General features: G+C 36.1%; 1 protein-coding gene across 1 annotated transcript in view; it reads left to right on the top strand.

Moving 5' to 3' along the window:
• SEMA3C (semaphorin 3C) overlaps positions 1–21,676 on the top strand; it is a 213,074-nt gene that overhangs the window by 88,564 nt on the left and 102,834 nt on the right. The window contains exons 4-6 of the mRNA XM_066353947.1: positions 7,166–7,326; positions 8,389–8,451; positions 16,049–16,168. Of these exons, the coding sequence (XP_066210044.1) occupies positions 7,166–7,326; positions 8,389–8,451; positions 16,049–16,168 (344 nt within the window). The remainder of the gene's footprint in view (positions 1–7,165; positions 7,327–8,388; positions 8,452–16,048; positions 16,169–21,676) is intronic.

The raw sequence follows: 21,676 nt of genomic DNA, 5'->3' as shown, positions 1-21,676 counted from the left end.
AACCTTGAAACTACTGTTCTCACTTTGGGCACTGTTTTTGAACACTGTGCCCAAAAGCAGCTATTCGAGAATTGTCGAGAGCTCTGGAAAGGAAGTGTCAGATGGAGTGTTCGTCCTCTACAAGTTTATCTTGCTTGTTTATGAGTCAAGTGGCCTCTCTGAAACCGAGGCCTCCTTGATGCAGGAGCCGTCACCCATGCTGTCCTCTACGGCTTAGTAATCGGTTCAGACTGTTCTCCTTCCCAGAAGTTATGCCTCCTTCCAGTTCAGAGTCTCTCAAGACATTTAACTATTCCCTAATTATGTACCCTCCATACTCTGAGATAGAGGCTGCAGCCCCGCCTCCCATGCAGGGAGACACACGTTGGCACCTAACATCTCTGAAGTCTGCTTTTATGTCTCGCAGACACGTCTAGAGGAAGAGAAGTTTGAATTCGTGACTGTCCGGTTTACTGAACCACACCACACAACAGAATATGCTTTAGGTGTGGGAAAAGTGTGGTTTTGGTTTCACTTCATTTTTTTTTTTTTTTCAGAAAAGACACAATTATATTACTTTGGTCATATTTCTAAGATAGGTTTTCAAACAGATCCTTTCCTCCTGCCAGATTTATACTAATATGAAGGACTTTATCAGCTCTACAGACACTCTACAACAGTGGATAATAAGTATAAAATATGAAAAGGGAATTATTTTTGACACTTATTGCTGCATATTAAAGATATTTCTGGTTAATAAATAATCTCTCTTTTGTTTTGTAGATTTAGAATTTGAAGTGGGGGAGGGAGAGGAGAGGGAGTGATTGCAGGAAGGGGTGAACCAAGCTCTGTATCAGCAAATGGTGAGATGAGACCTTTATCCCAGTCATCTAATTCTACAATAGGGCCTCCCACCTCCATTCACCAGCAGTAATAAAATAGTATTGTGAACAGCCCAATTTTTTAAAATTTAATTTTTTCCTTATTTTACTGGCTTCATGCTCAATTTTTTTTTGATTCACCAAAATTAAAAGATTACAAAACTCAATGTAGTGAAAGAAAAGGGTAGGATGTGAGTGAACAAAGAGCTTGACCTCATACTCAGAGGCAGTTCAGATGTAAGACTTTACAGAGACAGAGTGGATCTTAGCACGTCATGCAGTGTGGTCCCCACCCCAGAATCTAGGATGTTTTAGACCATTTCAAATGACCTTCTACTTTCAGACAGCCTTTGAGAGAAGAGAAAACCACAAAGGAAACTGAGCAAAAATCAGCAGACAGAAACCTGACCTCATCTAGAGAGTCAAGGAAGTCTTTCTGAAGCAGTTCCATTTAAATCACATTGAAGCCGCCGCTTGAGTTATGAGTAGGAGTTAGGAGAAAGCAGGAAGCACCCTTTCAGCAGCAGAAATGACTTGCACAGTGGCCCTGAGGCAGAAAGAGGAAGGTAACGCCTTTGAAGATGTGCGAAGAAGGCCAGAGGGAGGAGAACACGAGCAGACAGACACATACTGTAATGATGATTGCGATTTCCTAGTGAGGACATCTCCAGCCAGGGCATGGCAGGCCTTAACGCCATGTAGAAAACTTTGGATTTTTTTCTAAAAGTAGTGGAAAGCCATTTAAGACAAGACGAGGAAGCTTAAAAGTAAAGTCATCATATAATTTAACATCCAAACCATGAATCTTTTCAGGACAAAGGGGACAATATTTTCTGGGAAAACAGCCACAGACTGGACTGTTTGGGCAAACCAGGGTAAGAATCACGGTTCTTCGAAGCTCCTGCATATAGGCTGGTTTTCCCTCTGATAATGCCTGGGAATACATTCTGGGTTCACTATTGTCCTTCCCTGGCCAGACTCACTCTTAGGACTGTTTCGCTTATTCTTTCTTTCATCCATTTGGCGTTTTGCTGCTTCTTAGCTAATCATGTCCACCCATCACAAACAAACAAACAAACAAGAAAGCATAGAGAAGTAGAACCTCTTCCCTGGTCCCTGAGCCCGGCCGGGCATTCAGGCAGCCTTCCCAGACCTGCTGTGATGGTGGCTGAGTGAGAGCAGTGTGCCTGAGAATTTTATCATTGAGTGTAAGGCATGCAGCCTCCCTGTCCCACCATCTCACTACCAAACTGACAGGAAATTTGAGAGGCTGAAGCATTTTTATGCTATTGATACATTTGATACTGCACAGACTCTTGTGCAGGGGAAGAGCATGGTAGAGACCTACCAACCAAGTGCAGTGTGTGTCTGTCTGATTTGAAAAACAAGAGAGCATCTGATTGAGCTCACAGATGGAGAAATTCACCTGGGTTGGAATCTTGCCTGAGCCTCTTCTACTCGTTACTGTGTGATCTTTGTTACATTGCTCAAAGGCTTTGAATGCAAATGAAATGAAATAATTTAATAAAGCACCTAGAACAGTTACCCCTACTGGTAAAACCACATTAGCTATTTGGAACTATTATTTTTGAGTAAATATGGTTGTAACAACATACCTTCTGGTCTCTGTCTGCTTAAGGAATTGGGAGCTATTGTTTCAGTCTTCTGAAGTTTCACTGCTCTTGTTTTTGTATACCTGTTGACCCTGAAGGGACAGGTGAAGTTCATTTTTAACCGGGTTGAAAATAGCTGCAGGGAGAGGGTGGCTCATTTAAGACCACTCTACTTAAAATTCTTCTGAGATAAGACATTCAAGACAGGAAATTATCCAGTGAGTAGCAATATCTCTGAAAAAATATATATATTAGCTATTTCGAGGTTGAATCTGTAGATGTGTATTCTGCCTGGGAGAGGGCTGAGGTTTGTGTTGAGAACTTCATGGTGGGCTGGGCGAACAGAATGCTGTCTTGTGATCGTCTCAAACTTGACCACTCTGGGTGTCTTTGGAGCTCTGATTGTCCTCTCTCTTGCCCTCTCTTACTTCTCTCTCTCCCTCTTCTTCCTGAGATCCACTCCATCCCAGGAAACCTGCCTCCATGGGCTCCCCGTGGACCCCCATGTTTGTGAGTGGGCTTGCACAGCTTTTCCTATATTTTCCTGTTTAGATACACAAATAATATTGTGTTACAATGCCTGTAGCATTCAGTACAGTAACTTTCTGTAAAGGTTTGTATCCTAGGAGCAATAGGCTATACCATACAGCCTATGTGGGAAGGAGACTCTACCACCTAGTTTGTGTAAAGTAAGCACTTCCTGATGTTAACACAATGACAAAGACTCATTTCTCAGATTGTATCTCCATCGTTCAGTGGAGCATGACTCTTAACAGAAAGTTAGGTAAGATTTGGAATTCTCATAACATCTTGGTATCTTCATATTTGTGTCCTCTTATTTGAGCAAACTGCCTAGCCTGCTGTGATAAGAGCTTAATAAATATGTATCGAATATATAAATTAATAGCATCATGAAATTCAAATATAATTAAGGAGTATCCATTGCATATAATTCTAGTAGAGAGACCCCTGGGAGTTGATTTTCAATCAAATAATCTTTTGTCTAGTTTTCAAATTTATAAAAGACCAAAAATAATTTAGTATTCTGAGCAAATGTGTCCCCTGCATAGTAGTTTGAGATATAATATATATTACTCATAAAAGAGAACCTTAGACCCTCTACCCTCCTCCACCAAGATCACATGTCAAAGCACATGACTGAGTTCTTTTGACTTGTCACCTCAGACATTAAAATCACTGACTGATTTAACAGAGAACAACGGTTGCTTCTTAATGTGGTTCGGAATAAAGTGATTTACAGACAGCCTGTTACTCTATACTAAACTATGTAGTCATTGCTACAGCAATATATTGACTATGTTCAGTAGGACCCCAAAGCATATATTGCTGGGGTTAATATTTTGGGGGAGTGTATTGTTCTCTCAGCCTTGCATAAATTCTGAAGGCTCACAATAATTACTATCACAAAGCAACATCCACGTCAATACATGATTTCAGGTAAACACTGCAGATTCTCCCTTGGGAAACATTGGCATGAAAACATTACAGTAATTTTCCATCATAGAACTCCTCAACAATGTAGATTCCAGGGTAGAAGCATGCAATATATATTTTTAAAATAACATTGCCCAGGAGATTGTCCCAGGGACTTAGAGACCCACGCTGCCCTTTTGGGGCCACTCTGTTTTCTGATACCACGTTCTCAGCCAAAGTTCCCTTCGATCAGTTGAGCTCATCCTGAGAAACAGCACAAGTTTTCTGCCTGATGCTGTCCAAAAGGCGCCATCATTATACGCGCTCTGCACTTGTTCAGGGGAGAGGTCATTAGGATGCCTTCTTTCGTTGTGGCCATATCAACCAGTCTTCTTCTTTACCTGTGGCCAAACCATTGAATTAGTCATTGACTAAGTTGGACCTACATTAAACTAAAATGATGGATTTTTAAGTTATTTTTTAATAGATAGATAAAAATTCTCAATGCTTTGAACTCATCTTCTTATTCTAAAAGAAAAAAAAAAGTTTTGTTTTCTTTTGCTTTATCCCAAGCCACAAAGTTCAATTAGGGCTAACTAACAGCAATTTAAATACATTTTCACTAAATAGCCTTGGCTTCTAGGCTTCTACCAGGGGCACTTCTAAAGTAAATCTTCCTTGGTTAACAGCTGTCAACTGTCAATGTGCTAAAGGTAATTAAATTTGAAGAAAGATCTTTATGGCTCAGAAAAAATAGATAAAAAGCTTTGGACTGGAAAGGTCTAAAGGTAATGCAGTTATTTCTCCCTCTGGTTTTTGAATTAGTGCGATATATTGATTATTGTCTAATTATACAGATAAACAGGGGAGCTGCCATTGTTTGTTATTTGCAAGTAAAATTCAGTTGAGGCTATTTTCCCTGGTAAGGTAACACTCCTGGTTTCACTTCATTATAGATTAGGAAGAAAAAGGAAAAAGAAAAAAAAAACGTATTTAAAAAAATTACCCAAACTAAATATATCATGGTTGGATGGGTGAAAAGGTGGTAGTTAGGGGCTGTGAAAACTCCAAAGATAGGTCAGTTAGTAAGGGTTTAACAACAGAAATGGAAACCTCAATTCAGAGTATCTTAAGAAATGCGAGAAATTTTTGTTTTGAATTTTACGTAACAAAATACAGTCATAAAGCAGTTCCAGGGTTAGTGTAGAGATTAAATGATTTCTTAAAGAACTCAGCTTGTTGTGGTTTTGTTTTTTCTAAATTCCTGCTTGCCATTTTTAGCTAGCAATCTTCTTGGTAGCTGAAACTGCTGCAAGATAACATGCTCGCATACCAATGTCTGAGATAGAAAAAGAAGTCACCCCTTTTTTGTGTCCCCTTTTAGGATCCAAGAAACCTTTTCCATATTGATGCAGAAGGCTTCTCTTTGATCTCATTGACCAGAACTGGTCACATTTTAACCGCTCACTGACTAGGAGATGGAACCACTCTAGTTGGCATAGACCAGCTCTACCAACAGAAAAGGAAAGAAAACAGTATCTGTTAGACAAATGGACAGCAATGTCTCCTGCTGAAAGGAACACACATGCATCCTCTACTATGTGCTGGTGGAGTAGACCATCCTTTGAGATATGTTTTAATATAACCAGTTTATAGATGAGGGACATCAAAACTGGGAGAACTGAGGTCGCTTACCAGCAGACCTTGGTAGTAGAGAAGCTGGAATTTCAGCTCAGAGTTGTTGGACTCCAAATCTGTAATCTCTCCACAGTATCTCATTGTTGCCTATACATCATGCCTCACATTCAGGTTCAGTTCCAGAGCTACTATTTTTGGGTCTCACCATCAATGCATCTCAGTGCTCTTCTTTTCACTTCAGATTCATTCTTCCTCAGCCCTGTCTACTTACTCTCAGAGTTTGATATAATCCATGAGAAGAATCAGAAATCTCTACCTGCAGATTTGATATTTCTAATTGGTTACCTGATTTTACATGTTCTTAGGACAGGTCTGCTTTATTTAAACTATCAATACTCAAGTAATCTCTCTACCAAAAAAATTTTGAAACCCCCCAAAGAAGTAAAGGCATGCTAATTTATTTCTCCTGTGTTTAGTTTATAACTTTGATGGTAGGCGTATATATCTTTATTTACCCAAAGAGCAGTGTCATATAAAAACATTTCTAACCCTTAATTTTAAGTGTTCCTCACATCAACTCTTCCTTTTCACTTCTAGTATATCAGGATCTTGTCATCAGCACATCTGGGGCAGCATCTCGTAGTTTCTCTGTTTCACAAACTCCAAAGTTGTCCTGCACACTCAACAAAACTACTTCTTTTGAAAATGATTTTTTTATTGTTTTACTTTCTTTTTTAAAAATTTTTTTCTTTCCTAGATTTTATTTATTCATTTTTAGAGAGGAGAAAGAGGAAAGAGAGAGAGAGACAGAGAGAGACAGAGAGAGAGAGAGAGAAAGGGGGAAGAAGCAGGAACCATCAACTCCCATATGTGCCTTGACCAGGCAAGCCCAGGGTTTTGAACCAGCGACCTCAGAGTTCCAGGTCGACACTTTATCCACTGTGCCACCACGGGTCAGGCCTGTTGTACTTTCTTGCTCAATTTGAAATTGTTCTACGTATAAAAAAAATAAAACATTAAATATAAATCAGGAAATTTATTCTTCCATGTAAGGAATTTTTCTTCTTCATGCTGCTAGAAACTTGATGTCTTGCCCCAAGACATAATAATAAACTGGTTAGAATTATGTTAAAGAAGAAGAAGTAAGCATTTCGAGTATAAAATAGTCCTGCCATGATGTACTGAGTCCAACAATAAAACATTAAGACATAGAAGGAAGACATAAACACTGCCATTATTTATTTGTTTGTTTGGTGGGCTTTTTTGTTGTTCATTTTGCTAACTTACCATGCTTTTTTGGTTAATCTGTTTTAACTAGTCTTGAGCTGATGACAGCCAGGAATAAAACTGAGTTGAGAGTATTGCAAAATGTGAATAATTTTGTAATCAAATATCATCATCACACAGTTTAAAATTGCATTTGTTGATTTTTGTTTTGTTCCAAAGACAGTAAATAAAAATATTCACAGACACAAATCTATTTTAACATTAATTTACAATTGTAGGAGAAAAATGTATCTTTTTTTTTTTTTGGTAAATATTTCTGGAAGATAATTTTCTTTAAAATGAAAGCCGTACAACTAAGATACTATGTTTTCACTGTGTTGTTCACTATTTCAGAGCTTCGAGAAACCAAGACCTCTGAATACTTTAGCCTTTCCCAGCACCCTTTGGATTATAGGATACTATTAATGGATGAAGATCAGGACCGGATATATGTGGGCAGCAAAGACCACATTCTTTCCTTGAATATTAACAACTTAAGTCAAGAAGCTTTGAGTGTAAGTGTATTACTTTTATGAGGGAAATGTTGACTACCTAGGTGATTTTTTACTTTAAAAATTTCAAATACAATAAAAAAGTTATGTATTTAATTAGAACAATAGAAAATATTGGCTGCATGTTAATAAATAATCGGAAGTTAGTACTTATTTAATGGACTGAAAATATAATCAATTTAATCCTTTGTCTAATTTTATAGTTTTTAACAATATAAAACCTGAAGCTAAATGAGAGTACTTTCTGTTAGAAAGAGGAAAAAGAAAAAGAGAGTATAGCATGAAAAAGTGGTCAGATCAAAGGAAGACCTAATTTTTCATTTATATGTTTTCCAAAAGGCCTTAGAACACAGTTATGAAATGCATTCTTCTTTGAACAAGTATGGCCCATATTTATTATTCTGTTTTACAACAAGGAAATGAATGGAGCATCACTGAAGTAAAGAAGTAAAAGTAGATTAATTCTAAGTTTATTACAGCAAGGAGATTTCTGAAATTGTTATTTAACAGTGGGCAATGAACAATTAAAAAAATAATCCTCACCACTAGACCTGACCCAAGGCTACAATGACTTGGAATTCTAGTACAATTTTTCAGAGCAGGAATCTCTTTTTTTCCAACTTATTTTAACTGTTGATGTACCTAGGGGCCTATTTTAAGTAAATCTACCAGTCTGGCTGTGTGCTTTACCCAAAATAATATTAAACTGAGATTCCAATGTAAATGTAATTTCATTGTGCTACAAGCAGTTGGCAAAAGTGTACTATAAATCAAAAAGAGAGAAAAATACATTATATTATGCACATTAATAATGACTTCATTTTAATATTATGCTATCAGACACATCTTGAAAGGCTTTATTAAAAGAAAATAAGTGATGCAAGGAATAAAAAAACAAAACAAGTTTTAGAATAAAAAAATAAGGTTTTTATTATTTTAAGTTCATAAAATGAAAGATAGAATTTTGAAATATAAATCTAGAGATACCTTAAGGAGCTCTGTGAGCTTAAAGTAAAGGAAGAGGATGGTGAGATTTATACAATCTTTCTTTTCCTTTCTGAGCAGGTTTTCTGGCCAGCATCTACAATCAAAGTCGAAGAGTGCAAAATGGCTGGCAAAGATCCCACAGTGAGTGCTTTAAAAAAACCCCACATTTAAATATTTGGTCTTCGAATCCATGTACCTTGAGTGCAGCCAAGAGTGAAGCAACGGGCGTTGGTGTTTTTAATCCTCTGCTGGACATATGGTAAAAAAAAATGTCAACACAAAAGGATTGGAACTCTTAAACACTGTAATTTAGGAATTCCTGACTGGGTAAAAATTTACTGACTTGCTTTCATTATTGCACCCTGACACTTTTCGTGATGGATTTCAGTAATAACCCCTTTCCAAGTGGACCCAACCTGTGGAATTCTCAGCAGGCTGCTGAAATAATGATAATGCAGGAATCTGGATCAACTCCCAGATACCATGTGGGCTTTCCAAAGAAAGATTCTCAGTGCAAGGGTTGTGGCTAGCGGCACATTCCAGAGGCATAAATCACCAGTGATGACTGGTATCTTTGTTAATTAAAAATAACTGTAAAAACAAAAAAATCGAGGCAGGTATAAATATCAATAAATTTTCAGTGTGCAATACTTGTATAAATTGTGTTACTTTAGGTAGGATTCCATATCGAGTCAAGGAATACATCTGTATTGATTTTTACTAATGACTTGCTGAAACTGACAGATTATTCTTGAATGTTATAAAAGAAAATACACGGAGCAGATTTTTAATGTTTATAATGAAGCAGAAGGTCATTCCACCTTCTTATCTCAAATCTTGAGAAGTAACATAATGGATCCAAATATCCAAATCATTCACTCTTATTTTTTATTGATTTTAGAGGGAGCGAGAAAGGGTGAGTAAGAGAGATTGAGGGATCGTTTGTTCCTTATTTACGCACTCATTGGTTGACTTATGTGCCCTGACTGGGATCAAATTTACAACCTTGGCTTATTGGACGACACTAACCAACTCATTTGCCCTGCCAGAGCAAAACCACCCACTCTTACATAAATAATTTGGTAAAGAAGTTTCTTCATTCATTCATTCTTTTAATCATCCTTCAACAATTAATTAAATACCTATTGTGTGTCTGGCATAGTGTTAATTGCTAAAGATACAATTTTTTGCCATAATAGATATATTTGGCTCTTATTAACTTTATTATCTTGTTGGAGAAGTCAACATTAATGAAAAAAACATAGAAATACATACTAATACAGGTATGAAATTGAAATATGGTGGTTTGGTAGCAAAATTAGGAATTGTACATACATGCCAACTTAGTGTTGACTGAACACTTACCATTGTAAGTGTAGAGGTAATAAATGCTGACTTCAAAAGAGAAGGCTGTGTGCCGAGCCTTGGTCGTATTTCAGATGTTCACCATAAGGTTTAAAAAAAGAAAAGACTAATCCGTATGGAAGTAGCAAGTGTGGAAATGAAACTTATTTCCATTGACTCTTAAGAGTTTAAGATTCCAGGTTTAAGATTCTGAAAAGATCAGGCTTAATGTAGATCCATGGAAGAGTCTGGAATGTTTAATTTTCAGGTCTCACTGGAGGGTGTTCTTGGCGAGAGAGCTCCCCAGGAGTGAGTCAGCAATGAATCTCACATTTTCAGTTTCATAAATCACTTTATAAAGAAATGTAGAAATGGACAGAATGAGCTTACAGTAACATATTTGCTGCCCATAGGATCTTGGGGCCCACTCTCTAGAAGGAAATATACAGAAATATATGGAAAAACATTGAAAGACTATTACAATTGCCTTCTAGGGAATGAGTAGCAGAAGGAAGTACAATTTTGTGGGCTACACTTGTTTGTCCCCCAAAGCTGTTATTTCAATAATTGCACATGAATGAAATTGTTTTCTTTCATTCTCTAGTGTAGAGACTTTTCACTGATGTATATCTGATCATGACTTACTTTCTGCCACAATAATATCCTGTGGCTATAATTCCTGGATTTAATTGTCCTTTGTTCAAAAAGATTTTTCTTTTCCATTTATACAAACTGCCACAGGCAGGGTATGTAGAACTTGGATACCTTTGCACAGTCTCATTCCAAAACTTGCTGTTGATTTTCTGAAGAATCTTAGCCAAGACATTATATTTCTTTCTCCCCTAGAAATGCTCTGTCACTTGCTTTCTTATAATTAAAAGTTATTAGATAAAATCTTCAAAACATACTTATGTTTTCCCATAGTTTTTTCATACTGTAATATCATGTATAGATATCTTTAAATTCTGCTATACCACCAATTACACTGCTGACAAAAATTAGGGGATCAGGGAACATGCAGATAATTCTGTACTTTCAGCCTTTTGTACAGTGTATTTTCACCAATGAAATAAAAGTTGGTTTTGCATCTCATTGCATAATCAAACAACTTTCTTTGACTTTTTGTTTGCTTTTCTGATGTTCTTGTTTAACTAAAAAAATACTGCTTCCTTTTTTCATTACTTCATACTCATTTTGAAATATCCCCTAATTTTTGTGAGCAGTGTAGTATAAACAATATAAGTAACTGGTGGAGGGGTCTGTTTTCACAGTCAAAATTATTGGGTCCTGGAGAATAACAAACAGATTAACTCTTTCAAATACATGTTCTGCCTATGCAACAGGGGAGGATATTTGACAAATCTATCTCATTTCGTACATGCGAGACACTTATAGAGAAGTGTCCTTCAATCAAGCCACAAGAAAAAGGCCAGTGATAGAAAAATGATGGTAAATAGGCCTTTAGAAGCTCTTCAGAGCAACATATTTTTATTATAATTTTCAATGAAACCAAATATTAAAGAATTTTTAAACTCTGATGGAATAAATACTATCTGATTGCTTCATATTTCATTTTTTAAGATGTGAGAATTGAATATTTTAATTGACATGAATCGGGAATTGTGAAGAATCCAGGTGAATGAAGATGGAGTCCCTACTCTTAGTCTTAACAACATAATACACGATAATTATCAAATAATAATTGCAAAAATTTTAGAATGGGCCATTTTTCTATGTGCCTTATTTTAATCCTCATACAAGTGCCTTAAGATGCACATTATTGTCATTATATACAGTTTCAAGATAAAAAAAACCTGCAATACAAATAGAATGAGGAACTTACCAAAAGTTGCACTACTAGCATGTAGGAGGCACTGTCTGACCCAGGCACACACGCCCCTAGGTCCTGCACCCTGAGCCAGTGAAACATGCCACCTACTAGGAGGGGTATGCCAGGGATATGCTCAGAGGACAAATGAAAAATACACTGTAGCTAGGCTATTTAGGAAAGGCTCAACAGTCATGATGGCAACTATGTTGTCTTATGATAACATGTCCCCTCATTTTATTAGAATGATATTGATACCTTTTACCTCTTCAGCCTTTGGTACATGCTACATGTAATTCTCCTCTTCTTTAGTTACCTTGCCGTATTTCTTAGCCTGGGAATCATCTACTCATCCTTTCAAAAATAGTAGGGATGTCACATCTCTGGAAAGCTTCTCTCCCCACCTGGGACTGGGCTAGCTGCCCCTCCCAATGAAACACTAGCCCACCCCCTTTATTTTTTTACTGCATCTTTAACTTTAATTCTCCCTTCATCATTGGAAATATCTTGTAATAGTGTGATTATTTCCAGGGCTCATATCTGGATCTAGCTGCTTTATAAAATTTAAACAAGGTCTGAGAAATTAGAGACGGCAGCCAGCAAGCCGGGGAATTTGTTCCAAGTGGTTGTTAGAGGGTGGAGGTTCCGCACAGTGAAGGGCGGGCTATCGATGGCCTGAGGTCAATCATGTCTGCTAGAAGTGATTTTGCACATATTTTACAAGTACATTTTAATTAAAATTAAAACCTTTTGCTTTTTGGTATTAATCATCTACTAAGGAAAATAAACTAATAACAATTAAAATTCATGCTGCTGTAACAATGGAAAGGAAAACTAGAACCCTGAATCAAGCACTCATTTATTCCTGCAGATGTTTTACTTATATCAATCTTTAAAGTTATTAAAGCAATTATTAGAAAATAATTCAATATAATTTAAAATTTGACCCCAGATAATAATATACAGCTCACAAAAATTGGAGGATATTTTATTGCTTCATATTCATTTTGAAATGTCCTCTAATTTTTGTGAGCAGTACATGTCATAATGCTACAATTACATACTGCTTGTAAAGAAAATAAATAATCATGGTGGGAAAATAGTTAATCTTCTGCCTTTGCTAAAGAGAGTATAACTTATCTCCCATTTCTCTTTCTGCCCCAATGTATTCACATTCTTACATGCTCCATTTATTTCTAAATGTTAGTATTTCACTCATATTCTAAATAAAATGAGCTTAAGCAATAGCACCACCTGTCAAACATATCCAATGAGATGGGGCATAATGATTTTACTAAGTAATCTGTAAGAGTTTCTTGTGAATTAAGCAGGATTATATGTATTTAGACTTAAATGCATTACACGTACACAATGTCAAACTTGATTTATTAATTATATAATATCCTTTTCCCTATTTCTGTGACCAGAGTATCCATCCTAAACTACTGGAAAATATATTTTCTTTAGTAATACAGTTACCAAAATACTTTGATTTATTCCCCAGAACAAAGAAGTGTAGGTGGAAAAAGAGAAGGTATTTTTCCACTGCATAGTATAGAGTGACAGCCCTTTTCAAACCTTTACATACTGTTCAGCTTCCTCAATCTCTTCTTTGCTTCTGTAGCACATTTTGAAAAGTATAACCCTGTGATAGCATCTGCAGAGCCTGATGGCTGAAGCCCTCCTTTCTTTGAAAGCAAGAATTAAATCTCTTCATCCCCGTGTTGCTAGCACCATGCACAATACTTGTACTGAGTTTATAAATATTTGCTGAATGAAACTGATAGAATTGCAGTGGCCTCGCTCAGAAATAATGTGGACAGAAACCAAAGCAATATAATGGAAATGGGAAGGACCTAGATTTTCAATAATTAACTGATTTGTTTTTCCTTTTGTGTTTTCTCTGGGGAAGTTGAGAGAGGTACACTAAATTTATCAGATGGCATGGGGGTCTGTCTCACATGTAATCAGCACCTTCCTATAGAAAAGCTAAACGGCGGGGGCGGGAGGTAGCCATGGTTCAAAACCCAGCTCAGTTATTCACTGAACCTAGAGCAAAGAGGTATTTAACCTCTTCGAATTCAATTTCCTCCTCACTAAAAGGAGACTAATACTTTAATTGAAACGTTGTGAAGATTAAAAACTATTAACATCAAAGGAAGAGCTCTGTAAACATTAATAACAGTTATAAAAACTCCATTCTAATAACTATAGATTCCTAAAATAATGACAAGTTATAACATGGTTACAATTACAAGATGAGTTAGACACATCTGTGTTTGAAAATTCCCTTTGCCTTTTTCTAACTATGTGGATTCAGGCAAGTTAATTTAAAAAGCCCTAAACTTTATTGGTCTAAAACGGATTGAACTGTAAAAAAAATTAAGTGAACGTTAAGTGCTTAAGTACCATATTATATGCTAAATAAATGTGAGCTATAAAAGTAAAATAATCAAACCTCCTGGGAAGTAGAAGATAAATATATAAAATGATTGTTCTAATGTCTAGCACATAGCAAATTCTCAACAAATATTAGCCATAATAAACAGATTGTATATAGATATAGAAAACAAAATAATTATAAACTGTATTTGAAATATAAAAAAGATACCAGTGACTTTTTTTATTAGAATCAATAATTTATGATGGTAAGTGGTCTACAAAACTCATATGGAGACAGAGATAACCTATTATTAATAGAGTTGGGTTGGATTCATGTCTTATAGAAAAATAGTATATACAGAATCCCAGAGTGACTAAAACTTAAATGAGAAAAAAATAAACACCAGTCTCATTGCTCACAGATACCCTTAGCATAGACATATTATATACACATCGTACTTCATCTGTGCTTTTTTTCTCCAGAGAAACACATTATCATCTGCAGTTATGCAGTCAACTTCTAAAAACCTCTATAAACAGGTGTCAAGATACAAATGACATTATATATTTAACAAAAATCCGTAATGTCTTAAAATAAAAATAAAGTTTATAGTCTGCTCTGTAAGGTTTAATTTTGTTGACAGCAGAGTTAATGATTGATTATTTGATCATAAAAACCTATAATAGAAATATGTATAAAATTAATACATATGAAAATAAACAGATTTACTGTCAAGTAATAATGAATATAAAAGGAGAAAATGATGGGAAAATAAAAAATAATTGACTTTAAATATAACTTCTTTTTTAGTAAAGTTTGTATTTTTACTTTTCCCATAATGTAAATAATTGCATGTGCATTATAAAAATGGTAAAATACATGATACCGACCCTGGCCAGATGGCTCAGTGGTAGAGCGTTGACCCAGCATGTGGATGTTCTGGGTTTGATTCTGGGCCAGGGCACACAGGAGAAGTGGCCATCTGCTTCTCTACCCCCTTTTCCACCTCCCCTTCTCTCTCTCTCTCTCTTTCTCTCTCTCTCTCTCTCTTCCCTTCCTGCAGCCATGGCTCAACAATAGGTTTGGGCGCATCAGCCCTGGGCACTGAGGATGGCTCTGTGGAGCCTCTGCCTCAGGTGCTAAAAATAGCTTGGTTGTGAATATGGCCCCAGATGGGGATTACTGTGTGGATCCAAGTTGGGGCTTATGCATGAAGGAGTCTTTCTCTCTATCTCTCCTCCTGTCACTTTGAAAAGAAAGAAAAAAAAATTAAAATACATGATACCTAGTAGTGGGAAAAAACCACCTATGGTCTCTGACCACACCTGGGAAAATCAGGTATGTTTTTATTAAAAAGGGTGTGTTTGATTTGTAGCATTATTTTTAATAACGTTCTTTGAGAGAAAACCGACTTTGTGAGGGGAACAGCAATCTTGGGCTCAATTGTAGCAAAGGACAGTGAGCCGACTAAATGCAGAACATGCAATGGTTAGTCACAGAGATCAGCATTTGGTGATGGCCATAGTTATGTACTTCTGCAAGATCATAGTCAATAATACAATAAATTACAAAAAATACCCAAAAAATTACAATAATAATTCTTCATTTCATTGAGTGAATAAGTGGTTGGACTGGAAGCAGCAAAGAAAGGAGATTTTGGAGGAGAAGAAAGTGTTTAAAGATAATAATTGCATCATTTTTCATAGAAAGCCACAATGCTGGCATTTTCTTTAAGGTTTGTTTTATGACCAGTTGTAAAGGCCAATAGTGTTTGCCATTATGTACTTATGAGATGTATAGACAAAATTTCTTTTAATACATGTATGTGTGCATATGATGGTTTGAAGAAAATGTAAGGAAACAATTTGGTGATATTTACAGTTTTTGAACTTGCTGAGGTAAAAAATAAGTTTATAAAATGTCAGAATATAAAAACTTACACAGCATATGGAATGAGACATATTCATTATCTAAGTTGGACTACTTTCCTTCTGAAATAAAACAATGGTTATAAACTATGCTGTTCTCTAATATGTTTTAATAACCCAATAATCTAATAACCTAATAACCTGAAGAAAGAACAGAAAGAAAAATGTACAGCAACCTTTCATAGTAACACTTAGAAATGGCAGTAAAACTCGCTGGGTTACCAACCGCTCGCTTACTCTCCTGTACTCTCTCAGCACGGCTGTGGAAACTTCGTCCGCGTGATTCAGGCTTTCAACCGCACACATCTGTACGTCTGCGGCAGCGGTGCGTTCAGCCCTGTCTGTACTTATTTGAACAGAGGGAGGAGATCAGAGGTAAGTATAACATTTTCCTCATTCTTAGCTTTGATGAGTGTCAACAATCACTTCAAACTGTATTTTAGAAAACAACTTGAGAATATCATCAATAGTCATAAAGTTTCAAGCCCTGCAAACACTAAACATATTACATTTTGTTTCTGACCATCTGGTTACTTAAAACACAGCCTTTGGCTCAGCCGTATATTTCATTATGGAGGGAAACCTACAGAAGATAAACAGTGGCGTGGTTTCACAATTACTAGGGTTTAAGATAATATCTACTGCAAGGTATTGAAATATTGTACTGCATATTCATGTTCTCAAAGCTATTTTAAATAATTTATTTATGCATCAAATTTGGTAAACTTTTATGAGATACACAACTGTAAAAGATGCATACAGCAGGATGCCAGTTCCTGCTGATGAGAACTTTAAGTAATTAATAAATCATACTTCTATTTTAAAGTAACATTGGGCTACACAAGGCTATTCTAGCCTTATTCTTACAGGTGTTAAAATGATTTAGAGTTCTGCCTGACCAGGCAGTGGCTCAGTGGATAGAGTGGCAGACTGGTACAAGGAGGACCCAGGTTCGAAACCCCAGGGTCACCAGCTTGAGTGTGGGCTCATCTGGTTTGAGCAAGGTCACTGGCTTGAGCAAGGGGTCAATCTGTTGTAGCCCCCCAGTTAAGGCACATAAGAGAAAGCAATCAATGAACAACTGAGGTGCTGCAATGAAGAATTGATGCTTCTTATCTCTCTCCCTTCTGGTCTGTCCCTATCTGTCCTTCTCTCTATCTCTCTGTGCCTCTGTCACACACAAAAAAATGATTTAGGGTTCTGTGAACAAAAGGATCTTCTAAGACTAAATACATAGGGATTTATAGCTATACACATATATATTATATATAGCTACATAAACATATGGCTGGTTCAGCTTTACTTCATATAGTAAAGACTGTGTTTATCTCATTTTATAATTAACTAAGGAAACTATTTATTAACCCCAAAGTGTCTTTCCTCATTCTTTAAGTCAAACAGGCTGTTTTACGTAATTTTAAAAACTGAATTCTTTCAAAATACCTTGCTTTGATTTCATTGTGCAGCTCAAATCAATTAAGTCAAGTTCTTAAATAATGCCATAATTCTATTTTACAGATTAGGATTGTAAAAAAACTTAAATATTGCTACCGATATACCTTAAGATTATTTTCCTTTAACAAAGAATAATCTTTAGTATAAATATAATTAAACAGTCTCTTTATATTCTTTTATTATTATTGTTTTCACATATGTAATTTATACATATGTGTCTTTTGGAAAATAAGTCATTTAAAAGTTGCTAATCATAATTTGACCCCATATTGAGGCAGTTTCAAGTGGTTCACGATAATATGACTTACTAAAATTCTTAAAGAAATGTAAAACTATGCTAATTGGAAGAGTATAGTTGGCTGCATTGAGCTTGTCATTATAACCATATGCCTGTGATCAATTGATTAAATAAACTCCTGCCCCAGACGTCTGCAATTTGTTAGACACTCTACCGACGCCGGCAGTCACTGCACCGGCCAGCAACAGCTGAGCGGTTTTCAGAACACAGATCTCAAATAAAATCATTTCCCACATACAAATCATCCACTGTGCATTTCCAGGCTGAATTGGAAAGTCAGTTAAAAAATAATAATAATACTCTCCTTTGAAAAACCAGCATGGACTAAATTTTAATCACCTCACTAAATACGAACTACTTTAGTCTCACTTTAAAAGATATGTTTCAAAGAGGGAAGCATTTTCATTAATTTCTTTACATAATATGTTAACATTTTAAGAGGCAATTTAAATATGAAAAGGGATATAAATTCTAAGTTTTATTATGCTTTCCTTGGTAGTTAAGTCAAAGAGCTTTATCATATCATACTTATGTACATATCTACAGTAGATATGGAATGCAGTTTTATCAAACCTTTATTTTCTTTAGTTTAGTATAAAATTGCCACATGATACAGACAGTTGTAGTTTGAAAGAATCTCCTTTCTTATTCATCACTATCATTGTATTTTGTAATGACCAGAGGTAGTACTTACTGATAATACCCTTTGTTAATACTGAGATATGTCATTTTTCATTTATTTGAAACTAGTTTGAAAGTGAACCAGGTTAGTGTGGAATACTCATTAAATATTTACTTTTATTTCTGTGACACTACCCACCACCTTATGTATGTCTGTCAAATAGCACTTCATTGACTCTCAGAGAATATCTTATGGACCAACTTTACATTTGTAACAACACACACTTTCATTATTCCCTGAGACTTTTCCATTAGTGAGACTGATTCAGAACTTTCCTGAGGCCCTGGCCCATTGGCTCAGTGGTAAAATGTCAGCCCAGCGTGTGGAAGTCCTGGGTTTGATTCCTGGTCAGGGCACACAGGAGAAGTGCCCTCTGCTTCTCCAACCTTGCCTTCCCCCTTTTCTCTCTCTTTCTACCCCTCCCGCAGCCATGGTGGTTTGAGCAAGTTAACCCAGGGCCCTGAGGATGGTTCCATCGCCTCACGTCAGGCGGTAAAATAGCTCGGTTGTTCAGCAGCAGAGCAGAAGCCCCAGAGAGGCAGAGCATCCCATCAAGGGGGCTTGCTGTTGGATCCTGGTCAGAGAACATGTGGAAGTCTGTCTCTCCACCTCTCCGCCTCTCAATTAAAAAAACAACAACCAAACTTTCCTAGAGCATTTCAACATTGTTTATCCAAAGATCCTAAAAGATCCTACATCAATTGTTAATGTCATTTCCTAACCATATGGTTCCATCTTCTAAACCCCTATCTTTGTTCTCTGTTTTCTGTTTCTGGAAAAAGGTAAAACAATGCACAGAAATAATGATTTCAAATAATGACTAGAACATTAATCCAAAGCAATTACTGAGATATTACCACACCTTATCTCTGGTTGATTTTATCAGTTGTCTCCATAACATCAGTTCCAACAACTGAACACCATTTAAGCCCCCGACCCTGCCACTCATCAAGCAGATAAACTTACCTTTGACGGATCAACACTATCATAGATGTCCAAGAATATCACAGGCATCCAAATTGTCCTTGTACTTTTGAAGTAAATTAGTCACCAAACTTGTCCGTTTATACATCTCTTTGTGGCTTTCCTCTTGTCAAACAAATATTGTGCATTTTTCTTATCAATAAAGTTCTTTGATTAATAACCTTTATCACTATGCTTTATATCTTTATTTCTTTTCCCCTGCATTTATAATTTTTCTATTTAAAAATAGGATTATGTTTCATTTGGTTAAAATTATTATCTTGGGTCTATAACTTTTTTAAGATTCTTCTCCTTTCTCTTCATCACGAAACCTCTCAGTTAGTTACACTTTCAGCCCAAGTAGGTTATACTTTCAGCCTAACTATCAAATTGACTCCCCTAATTAGCATTCTTTCTTCTAGACCAGTCTATAACATGTTGGTCATGCCTTCTATTATTCAGTGCCTTTATTGAGATCTGTAACCATTGGACATTTTTCTACACTTCGTTTCCTAATTGTTCATCACTGACTCTCTTTCTGGTCCCATAATTTTCTCTTATTGATTCAATATACAAATATTTATTTAATGAGAATAATTGCAGAAATAAAATGATGTCAAAGTTATTAGCGACCTTTAAGATATTGGTCTTTGTCCTATGTCAAAATAGAAACATCTAGAACAATCATAAGCTGAAAATGACTTGAACAGAATTGCCACTTGTGTGTTACGTTACAAAGAATTTAGGGTGAGGAGTGTTTGGGAGGGCTGTGGTGGTCAGTTAGAGAGTTGGTATAGTATGCCAGCAAAGGGATTATTGTACTCAGGTGGTGGCAATGAAGACAAGATAACTGGGCACAAAATGTAAAATAGTGTAGGTGATACTGGTGGGTTTGGCTGTGGCAAAAGAAATGTAACATAAATGTTGACAATTTTATTGTTTTTGTTTGTTTGTTTATTTATTATTTTTGGTCTCTTTAATCATACAGTTGCCATAAACAGATGTGAAACAATGAAGGGAACCCTGTTTGAGGCTAAGATTATGAGCCTGGGTTTAGTTGTATTGAATCTGAGATGCTGTTGACAGATACAAGTAGAAATAACAAGAAGGCAGTTGAATATAAAGCTGGCATTATAAATGTTTGGGTTATTGATAAGAGCAACTGAAGCCCAAGCAAAGAGTGGGTTTAATCATGCAGGGCGAGTATAGTGTGGAAAGAAAAGTGACTATAATGGAGATGTGAGTATCTTCTAACTTTAATGGGCAGATGGAGAAAAAGGGACCATCATACAATACTAAAAAGAAACACCCTGGGAAATAAGGAGTAGATAAACAAGGGTATGTTGATTCTGGTAATAAAAATAAGTCATTTAAAAGGGATAAAACTGGACCACAATCTCTAATACCACTGATTTCAGGTTTAAAAAATAAGCACTGAATTGTGTAGTATGGTTGTGATTAAAAATCTTTCCAAAAGGGTTTCACTAGAACAACTGAGGTTGAATGCCCAAATTAAGAAAATTGAGAAGAAAGTAAATAATTAGGAAATGATGATGCGTATATATAGTTCTTTAAGAAATGTAACTCTGAAGGCGAGTAATGTGTAGGAGCTGAAGGGATTGTTTAAATAAAGATGTAAAAGATGCAGTTAATAATACCAAAGAAAGTTGAGATAATGGAAAGTGTGCATTGCTTAAGAAGACTGCATGAGTCCCAAAGTATTGGAGGGATTGACCTCAGAGTAAGAAAAATATCTCCTCTCCTGTATTAGTGTATATGTTAGTGAATATATATGTATGTGTTTAGCAGTTTAAAGTTTAAGGGTTTCACTTTCTCAGCAATGCAGTTGTTAGTTATATGAGTGGAGAATAAGTTAGGAGATTTGACTAAAGTGACAATGGTTTAAAATTATTAGTAAGAGAACTAGTTGATAAGATTGTCTTTGAAAGGCTGCTAAGCAGTGTAGAGGGTCCATTTTGGGTTTGTAATCGCAATTCTATACCATGTTGACTGTACTTGGTTAAATCACCTTCTGCGAAGAAGTTTGGAGGCAAGTATGGAGAATGTAGATAGACGTGTTGTTCCAAGCTGTGGGTGCATGAAAAAACCCGAGGTTCAAGGAACTTAATAGTTTTGCAAAAACTTATTGAAATTATAAACTAGAGAATCCACACTGGTTAATAAAGAAAGATGAGAAAAGGCTGATGAACTGGAAAAAAATTGAGTTGTTAAGAAATGAGTTTGAAAAATCGTTGCAAGATACTTGATTTAGTGATATTCAAGTGGACCACATCCCTTCCTGATGGATCTAGACAGGATCTAGATGATCACGGGGTGAGTACCAGCATGCTGTGCAGTGCAGGAGTGGGTCATTGGGGAGCAGTTGGTAGCTCTGCTATCTCATCAACTCTTGCAACGCCAGCTCTCACTTTTTTAGTGAAATCCATGTATGTCTGACTAAAGAATTACAAACAGGCTAACTACT

Source organism: Saccopteryx leptura, chromosome 12 (assembly GCF_036850995.1).
Source record: "Saccopteryx leptura isolate mSacLep1 chromosome 12, mSacLep1_pri_phased_curated, whole genome shotgun sequence".
NCBI lineage: Eukaryota > Metazoa > Chordata > Mammalia > Chiroptera > Emballonuridae > Saccopteryx > Saccopteryx leptura.
This window is presented reverse-complemented; position numbering and strand designations above follow the sequence as displayed.